Source organism: Octodon degus, unplaced genomic scaffold (assembly GCF_000260255.1).
Source record: "Octodon degus isolate 3935 unplaced genomic scaffold, OctDeg1.0 scaffold00007, whole genome shotgun sequence".
Taxonomy (NCBI): Eukaryota; Metazoa; Chordata; class Mammalia; order Rodentia; family Octodontidae; genus Octodon; species Octodon degus.
The window spans coordinates 21,739,585-21,749,469 of record NW_004524583.1 but is presented as its reverse complement, the minus strand read 5'-3'; the positions used below and the strand labels follow the sequence as shown (position 1 = coordinate 21,749,469).

The 9,885-nt window shown below is 44.8% G+C and overlaps 1 protein-coding gene across 1 annotated transcript in view; it reads left to right on the top strand.

The window, feature by feature from the left end:
• Positions 1 to 9,885, top strand: part of Prkch (protein kinase C eta) — a 207,347-nt gene that overhangs the window by 112,826 nt on the left and 84,636 nt on the right. Inside the window, exons 3-5 of the mRNA XM_004624806.3 lie at positions 2,571 to 2,721; positions 5,460 to 5,494; positions 8,550 to 8,638. Of these exons, the coding sequence (XP_004624863.1) occupies positions 2,571 to 2,721; positions 5,460 to 5,494; positions 8,550 to 8,638 (275 nt within the window). The remainder of the gene's footprint in view (positions 1 to 2,570; positions 2,722 to 5,459; positions 5,495 to 8,549; positions 8,639 to 9,885) is intronic.

Below are 9,885 nucleotides of genomic sequence, written 5' to 3'. Positions count from 1 at the left end.
GAGACACACACACAGTCAGACGCAGAGAGACAAACACACAGAGACAGAGAGACAGAGATACCACAGAGTTGTGGGGTAAGGAAGAAGACCAAGATGTACTCCAGTCTGCTCTGGGGCAGCTGAGGAATGTTTCATTTAGCTTGGGATTTGGGGGAGGTTGCAGATAGGACAGAAATAAATTTAAGGTAACTAGTTGGGGAAAAAATAGGAATGTATGTTCTAGGTAGGCCCGAAGGCAGGAATGAGGGTTTCAAGACATGAACAGGGTAGGAGAGAGCTGTAAGCAGTTTCTTCCCAAGTCCTTCTGGATAGAAGGACTCAAATGGAAAATGCATAGGTCACAAGATTACTACAGTAATAGTGGTTGAAGAGAAAAGAAGATTCATTCATGAAATATTAAAAATGCAAGTGAGTTGACCTTTCGGCAAATCTTTGTAGTATTAAAGGATTGAATCAGTAAGTTCTTGGTAATTAGCTCTCCAGGGAAAATGCATTTTGCATCTAGGTATGATAAGCATTTAGTAATTCAGTGTGAGTATTGCATTGGCTTGTAGTGAGCTGGGCCTCAGGCGGGCGATCACACAGGCTGGTGTGGGGTGATGCAGTTAGCGTAACGTCATCTCCTGCCAACCCAGGCACGGAACGTACTCGCATGAGGTCTACTAATAGCTACTCAAAGTCATGGAAAGGGGCAGCCCGGCACGGCGACTGTCCCTACGCAGTCCTCGTCAAGAAAGAAAGAGCTTGTCCGGAATAATGATCACGACACAATCCTCTGAGGGCTGATGTCGGGGATATATTTTATCTTCTTGAGTCAGACAGGAAACCTGAGAATGACAGTAATAAAGTAGCTTGTCACAGGGTGTCCACATGTCAGTCAAACACAGAGTGGAACAGGTACAATTTTCACGGTGCCCAGGCCTCTGAAGGCATTGGTTTCTTAGACAGTTCTGCCATTTCTGCATTTATTCTTTGGAATTTCTAGTAGAGACACTCCTTTTCTTTGAGACAGGTGCGTGCTGCGTCGCCCAGGCTGGCCTTAATCTCTTGGGCATCAGGGACCCTTCCACTTGCACTTCCTGAGTACCTGAGACTGCACGAGCGTAGCAGCACGGCAGCACGTTCCTGAAATCCCAGCCCTCTGGGAAGCGAAAAGATCACAAGCTCGAGGCTAGCCTGGGCAACTTAGTGGAACCCTGTCTCATAATAAAAAATAGAAAAGCGCTGGCATGTAGCTCAATGTGAAAGTCCTGGGTTCCATCCATAGTAGCCGTTTGTAATGGCTCCTTCTCCCTTGACCTTACTGGTTTCCTTGTATCCATAGCGATCCTGTGTCCTGTGTTGCAGGTCCTGTCCCCCGCTCTGTTTCTTTCAGCTTTCTGCGTTTTTGTCGTTTGCCAATTAAAACTTCAAAGTTCTTAAATTGCAAATCTGTATATCACTTCTGGCTTTAGAGTTTTGTTATCTTGAGCCTATTCTAGGAGTGTTAACATTTTTCTGCATTTTTTTTTCTATAATTTTTTATGACATGTATTTGAGATTATTTTAGAAATTGAGTACAAAATCATAGCCAGAGAGGAGAAAGAAGTTCAGGTGTTTCCTTGCACAGACAGTGATGATAGTTATGTTATCATGCATAATTCAGAATAGCTTGAAAAGATTTTGAATGTTCTCGTCACATGGATGTCATAAATGTTAGAGAGGATGGACAGCCTTCTGATTGATCACTTCGTGGTGGGCAGATGAACTGGAATGCTGCAGTGCATGCCACAAAGGTGAAGAGGTCCTAGCTTCCCATTAAAAGAAAAGAAAAAAGTGATCTATTTCTTCCAGGTTTTAAATTTATTAGCAAATTATTGTATGAGTCCTTACATTTCCTTTGCATCGGTGTTTTATTTAAAAGCATTGTTGGGGAAGCAGGTTTTATTTAATGAATCCCAAGTCTATGCTTACATTGGAAAATTTTTAGTATAAGTGTGCAGAAGGCATCATTTACAGTCTTTCAAAGATACAGTATTTTCATCACCTTCAGATGGGAAGCCATTTTTTTAAAAATAAAAAGTTAGACTGTACCTGTCTCAGATTGTTTTTCCCCTGGTCTGTGCCTGCCAAGGTGGTTCTGTGCCAGTTGTTTTGGGAGCAGGGCTGTCACAGCCCAGGCTATGAGCACCCTGCTCTTCTGGTTTGTGAGGACGACAGATGTAAAGGGGAAAAATAATGACTTTCACAAGCCATGAATTACACCCCACTTTGACCTGAGATCTGAGCCATCTGGACAGGGTCTAAAAGAAACACCCTCTCGATGTCACACACTGGAACTAGGACCCTTCGGACACCCATGATCTGTGCCGGGCGTGGGGCCAGTTATGACCAGGCACTGGGATCTCAGGGGCTTGAGGTCTAACCTTGGATCCCAAGGTCTCAGGGAAAGCATGATATGTTTCAGCATATTCTGAGTCTTGAAAAAAGAAAAGAATACTTTGGTGATATTTAACTTTCAGGCTTTCTCATACGTTAAGTGTAGTTAGATTCATTACATGTTTTTCTCCCCTCCCCCTTTTAATATACAGCCACGCACCAGAGAGACCGAATCTTCAAACATTTTACCAGGAAACGCCAAAGGGCTATGCGAAGGCGAGTCCACCAGATCAACGGACACAAGTTCATGGCCACGTACCTGCGGCAGCCCACCTACTGCTCCCACTGCAGGGAGTTCATCTGGTAAGAGGGCCTCTGCCCCCCCCCCCCCCCGCCCCCAGCTTCTCCCTGCTTCCCTCGGCTGCATGTGGCAGTCGTCACGAAGGGATCACACACAGGATCGAGCTTTGCACCCTCTCCTGATACGTAGACCTGGGAATTTTAATTCCCACTGCCAACCCCAAGACAGCAAAGATCCCTGAATAATATTTTTTCCTTTCTTTCTTTTGTTTTTTTGTTTTTTTGGTTTTTTTGGTAGTACCAGGGATCGAACTCAGGGTCTTGTGCTTGCCAGGCAAGCACTTAATCCACTGAGCTATCTCCCTAGCACCTGATCTCCGAATAATGTTTATATCCAAGTTTTGGATAATATTTTTTATAAGTCATGACCTTACCAAAATTCTTAAATCACTCTGAGAGAAAGAAAAATCAAGAATATTACTTATAAGAAGGCATCAGTCATGTGATAAGTTATGAAAAGTAGTTGTTACAAGAAAACTAAGTGCCTAGCACCTTCAGCCTGGAAGGTGATAGCTGTGATTCTATACTATCTATAGAATAATTTAAGTTAATCTATAATCCTTGGCCATTAGGAACTCACAGAGTTGAGAAATAACCTAGAGATTTGGGGCAGTGACGTACAATACATAAAACTTGAGTGTTAGTTTTAATATCAAACCTATGGTTGTCTTTACTTAGAGGCAGCATTAGCAATAGTTATTTTCTTTTTTAATTTAATTTTTTATTTTTTTATTTTAGGGAAGGGTCTACAGGGTGTTCAGGGTCTCATTACTAGATTGGACTCACAGTGATCCTCCTGTTTATAGCCTCCCAAGAGCTGGGATTACAGGCACGCACCACCACGCCCAGTGTAACAATAGTTATTCTCAGGTAGAGGCAATATTAAGCATATTTTAGAAAGAGAATACCCATCACCTCACACATACATGCATACACACACACACCCATCTCAGAAGGGAAGACAGTGTAGCAGTAGTAAAAAACTGTGCTAGTGTTATGTACTTTAGCCACTTCACTTAAGGAAGGTAGAGTGCTTAGTTCAGAGTCACTTTTTTTAAAAAATGTATTTAGGACAGGGTCTACAGGGCCTCACTACATACATCGGGCTCATAGTGGTCCTCCTGTTTTCAGCCTCCCAAGTGCTGGGATTACAGGCATGTGCCACCATGCCCAGTCTCAATTGCTGTCTCAGTGTGCCCTGGGAGTGGGGCTGGCAGGGTACAAAGTCACTTTCGAATATTGATCAATCTGTACTTTGCTGGTGTGTGTGTGTGTGTGTGTGTGTGTGTGTGTGTGTGTGTGTGTGTGTGATTACTTTGGGTTTCTCCCTTTTAGCTGTGAGAACTCAGGGTGAGTGTTTCTGGTATTTTTAGTAAGTATAGAATCTTAAGGCCCAAAATGGACTATTTCTATATACCCCTTAGAAAAGAATTCCTATTAACATTCTGGGCAGCTTGGAGCGTGTCCCTTCTTGAGGGCAGTCTTTTCTCTCTAGTGGGCCACCGCCCCACCCCTCTTGCTAGCTGGCTTGTTCTGAGGCTGCTGCCCCATTCCCTTTTATTTCATGACGCACCATGCTGTCTCCTTTTGGGGTGTGACCTCCTTGGCTCCTGAAGGGAATTATGCTGCCGACCTCTGACCTCTACACATGTTCTTGATAGAAAGTTACTTTCTAATTTCATTTATTTTTTTTTCATCCAGGAAACATTAACTTCCTCTAACGTGAGTGCACACGCGCACACACAGCCACACCCACAAGTGCACACAGACGCACACACACACATTGTTGCCTCCTCCACTTAAAGTATTTATATGCACCTTCTGAGTGTGGACTCTGCCACTCAGCCTCAGCCCCTGCTAGATGTGTGAATTTGCATTTCTAGCCCACTAGTGTCTTCTTGTTTGCAAAACAGAGACAGTATTTTTATTTTATTGATGTAGTAAACTTTTTAGAGAGCACTTAAAATGCAGGGTGCTTCTGAGCATTTTTTCATCAACTCATTCTGTTTTTGATAACCCTGGGAAGGAGGAGCTGTTATCATTGTTCCCTTTTATAGCTGAGAGAACTATGGCTTGAAGAAGTTAATAGCTTGCCCAGATGCTGCCACTTGGCCTCAGCGTCTGTGCTGGGGAGTGTGTGTGCTCCCTCCTTTGGCTTTCTGTGAGGATTCAGCGAGCCAACACGGAGCAGCCTCTCGGCCGAGTGTCGGGTACATCCTGTGAGCTTAGTCAGATGTGGGTTTGTTAAAGAGGAGAATAATATCAGTGTCACCCACCCACAGCATGAATTAGGGAGACGCAGCAATCAAAGCAGCGGGCAGGAAGGGCACCCAATGGTGGCATCTCTGCCCTGTCCTGGACTTTAGTTAGGAGTGATGTGGGCACAGGGATGGGACCTGTGGCTGTGCTGCTGTCCTCCGTGTACCCTGTGTGTGCATGCCTGTGTGGGAGCCATGCGCAGACGGGGTCTCCTTTCACTGGGGCTTTGGGGGGTTGCCACAGATGCAGGCAGAAGGGTGAAGACTGTTACATCACCTGGAGCATTCGAGCGTGTTGGGTGGCATTCTTGTGTCTCGTGGCAGCAAACCAGGATCCCAAAAGCGCATGTCTTTCCTGCCTCAGTAAAATTGTGTTTCTCATGAAGAACCAAGGGGTAAAGATTCTTTAAGGACTGCAGTTATACAAGGTTACTGCCGAAATGCTTGACTGATGGCATTTTTTTTTCCTATTTTTTTGAACAGGGGAGTATTTGGGAAACAAGGTTATCAATGCCAAGGTAAGAAAACATTTTTAAAACTGTATTTAAATTACACCCAGGGAAAACAGGATACATTCCATTAGTATTGTGATAAATAATTGTCTGTAAGCCAAAGGAGATCCTTCCATGTAATTAAAAATCTTCAACTTTGGTAGATCTTGGCTATATTTTAGACAGTGTAGAGGAGATGTTTATATTTCTAAAGCCAGAACACCCGGTAAAGTTCCATTGTCTGAAGTGTTCTTTTAAAATATTGGAAAGCAGTACCATTTTGTGAGCACAACCTTGAATCTCAGATACATTTTTTTTTCACATTGCATTGTCAAGAGGGCTGAGAAATGGCACAATTCTGCTCTGACTTTATCTCCTTACAAAATACAAATTATTATCTCCTTACAAAATATAAATTGTTACTCAAAAGATTTTTTTCAAAAAATCTGAAAACTGTTCAAAGTTAAGCAGTTAATGATCTTGTAGGTTTAAATTTATTTTGATTTTGACAGTTGTAAGATAAAACTAATCTACTAGTGTCCAGCACCACTGGAAGACCCTTGCTCTGGGCCTTCGCTAGGCAGGGTCAGGGCAGCCTTTTGTGTGGCCCTCCCTCCCCAGTGGTGTGAGCATTGTCATATGGTGTCTTCGCTTTTACTTCTGCTGTGCAGATAATTGATAAAGTAGCTCTCTGATAAAATAGCTGTCTGATAAAATAGCTCTCTAGAGGAGTAGTCTGAGTGTAAGTAAGGAAATCCTGCCTTCCCTTGTGAAGGAGGAGAGGTAAGACATGATCCGCCCTTAGAAGAAATGAATGATACGTACATGGGGGTCTAATTTTGACTTTAGTATGTACAGAAATTTTCATCGAATTCTCAAAGTTAGAAAAAACTGGATGTAATGATTGACCTGTATGGTGTTAATTCAGTCTTCAGTGAGCCTGGGCCTCTCTAGCACCAGGGACCTGCCTGCCTTAGAGTGACCCGTGCATCTCACACCTCCCTGGAGAAATTGAGAAGCCCTGGATAGACAGCGTATCCATTGTAAGATTAAAATACATGGTTTAGGATATATCTCTTTAGTTTATTTTCCTCTTTAGCTTAGAGAGCTAGGTTTGATGTTGTCATCCTGAGAGGGCCACAGTTGCTTAAAAAGCAGGGAGGAACATAAATCAAGGGACCTGAGGATGTCTTTGTTCACACCTTGCTAAGGGGTATCAATCCAAATGCCTAGTGGGAAAGAGGTGTACTGCACTAACACTGCTCAAAAGCAAGCCAGGGTAGATATTCTGGACAAAGCAGAACTCGGAGCAAGGGAAGTTTTCAGGGATAAAGGAGGACATTATGTAATCATAACAAGGTCGTAACATGGTTTATCAGATATGTATCTAACAGTAGGCACCAAAATAAGTGATGCAAAAAGAGAACTGCAAAGAGAAATAGACGAGTCTACTACTACAGCTGGAGACTTAAATCCCTCCGCGCTTGGTAGACTCAGTGGGCAGAAAGTTGTCCTAAACAGCACCGTCGTAGCTTGACAAGCTGACCGCTGCGGCCCACAGCACCTGACAAGAGCATGCCGCGTTCTTCTTTGGCTTACCAGAAATGTACCAACAGAAGCCGCGTTCTGTGCCGTAAGCCACCTGAACATGCCAGAGAACAGAAATCATCAAAACCGTCTTCTCTAATCATAATAGAATTTAATAGAAATCAGTAACAGGACAATAGCTGGAAACCTACAAAGTATTTGGATGTTGAACAAGTAACACATGAATCAAAGACTGAAGAGAACATTAAAAAAATCTCTTGAGCCCAGTGAAAATTAAATATAACATAAAAACATGTGGAATGCAGTGAAAGCAGTACTCAAACATTTGTACATTAGCACTCCTGTGAGAAAACAAAAATTTAAGAGTCTAAATCTCTCCCTTACGAAACTAGAGAAAGAGGAGAAATTTAAGTCAAGGTGAGCAGAAGAAAAGAAGCAATAAAATCAGAGCAGAAATCAGTGCAGCTGAAAACGGGAAAATCCATGAAACTAAAAGTTGTTTTTAAGAAAGATGAATAAGAGTGATACATTTCTAGTCAGGCTAACCAATACAAAAACCAAGTCTCTCACGAGGAAGGGTTTTCCATCTGAAGGTGGTTTTGAGTAGCCCCAGTGTGTTCCCCGGACCCTTGCACTGTGCTTCTCCTGACAATTCAGTGTGGTAGGAGCACAGTCTTCCCTGAAGAACAGGGCTGTTTGCACATATGTCACCTGCTTAATCCTCAGATCTTCTGAGTGTCTTGAAAGATCGTGCCTGATACGTATTTAATACTACTTCATTGCATATGTTCATCCTTTAATGACAAGCTTAACTCCATCTGTACTATGTCAGTTATCAGGATGGAAACGAGAAAAACAAATACTACATCAGAAGTTCTAAATATTCAGACAATTGACCAAGCCATGTAGCGAACGTTTATTGGATGCCTGTTCTGCCCAAGCCATCCTGATGGGACATCAGGGAGGTCCACAGTGATGGCGCAGGCTGAGTGGGATCAGAGGCGGGAGCGACAGTTTCAGAGAGAAGTCCTTGTGTGGGATATTTTCATGGAAGAAGTACCTTAGGAATTGTATCTTGTCGTAAACTTAACATTTAGCCACTCAGCTAGGCATAGAGAAGGACTGTGATAGTGTGTAGGGGAGGGTGAAGACTTGCTCTATAAGAATTAGTTTAGTTTTGACCGGAACAAATGGATCCTATGCAAGAAGGATGATGGGTAACTGGGGGAGGGATTTGGATGCTGTGGATTGGCAGTGAGATGCCACTGGAAGTGCTCCTCATGGGGCAGAAGCTACCATGATTGTACTGTGGACAGAGCCACCCGGAGGTCAGCGGAGGTGGGAGGGAAGTCTGGGAAGAGGAAATAACCTCAGGACGAGACAGGAAGCGCGTGTGTGAGCAGAGGAGCCCCGGTGGGCGGGTGCCGTCATGTGGGTCAGACTTGCAGTCTCATTGTGGTGGCGTGGGGACAGCTCTGTTGATGCTGCACTGCGAGTTTAGGGGAATGTGTAACGGCTGGCTTGAATTTCCTAGTGTGCACCTGTGTCGTCCATAAGCGCTGCCATCATCTAATCGTTACAGCTTGTACCTGCCAAAACAATATTAACAAAGTGGATCCAGAGGTAAGTGGATGTGAGTGTGCCCTTAAGCACCAGCTGCATGCACGTGTGTGTGCAGGTGTGTGCACGTATGCGCATGCAGGTACACTTTCTCCCCCCTCCTGCTTCCCTCTCTTTCTCCTCCTTTTTCTGTCCTCCCCCACTTCTAGTGCACATCCTGGAACCTCACGTGGTATTAGAATGGAAATGCCTCTCCCCTTGTGCATCAGAGCATTGAGCACTTCTGTTCTTGCTTAGGGTGGCCTTGCCTCGTGAAGGCCACCCCTTGGTGGCCAGCTGGGCATCAGTTCTGTGGACCAGTTCTACTAACGTGGAGATGACGCTGGTGGAGTGCGGTGTCTGACCCCTGGGGTGGCAGTGCTGAATCGTGCTTCCATTAAAGGGCTTCTCTGTGAGCTCAGGCTAAGCCCGCCGTCTCTGAAGACCTCAGTCTGACGTAGGATCCATGCTTCCCTCAGGAGTATCTGTGGGAATTCAGTGAAATGGAACCGACAAGTTCATTGCTAACAGTAACTTGTGCTTGCCTGTAACGGCCATTGGCTCCCTTCCGCCTCTTGAGAAGTTTTGGGGATGTGGCTACAGCTCTGCACAGAGCCAGCATCTCATTCTGGCCACTCATGTTGCGCTTGTCTGGCGTGGGCATGCGCTTCAAGTTCTGGAGGAGGAAAGCAGATGGAGTGGGTGCTGGTGACACCTAGCAGTAGATCTACAGGTGCTTTGGAAAGCCTGTAAGCCCAACGGTTGTTCACACAGTAAATGCAAAGAGAGGTTTGCATTGTAGCTGTCCTGGAAAAGAGCAGCGCAGTCTCAAGAGGAGTGATGACTGCCCTGCTTCCCATGGATGGAGCTATTGTTTTTGCTTCAAATTGCAAGGCAGAGCATAGAGCATGGGGCTGGTGTCGTCACTGGCTGGGAAACAGCGTGTGCGATTAGACCAAGATCTTGGGGTTCGTTGCGTCAGAACCTAAGTGTCAGACAAAGGCAGGAGAGGATGAGCAAGAGCAGCACGCGAGGGTCCCTCGGGAGCGACTTCCTTCTGCCCAGGTGTCCCGAGTGCCCTCTTTTGTGTCTCTCTGTGACACAGGGTTAGTGTGCAACAGGCCTGTTTAATCTTGCTATAAAAGGCTCTGGGAAGTAAGTGTGAGTGTGGGGGACTCAGCCGGGAGAGAACGGCGGCCTGAATAGAAGAGATGAGTTGCAAGTCTTCCTTCTGTTCCTCTTTTCCAGTAGGTCCCCCTCACCGCTGTCAT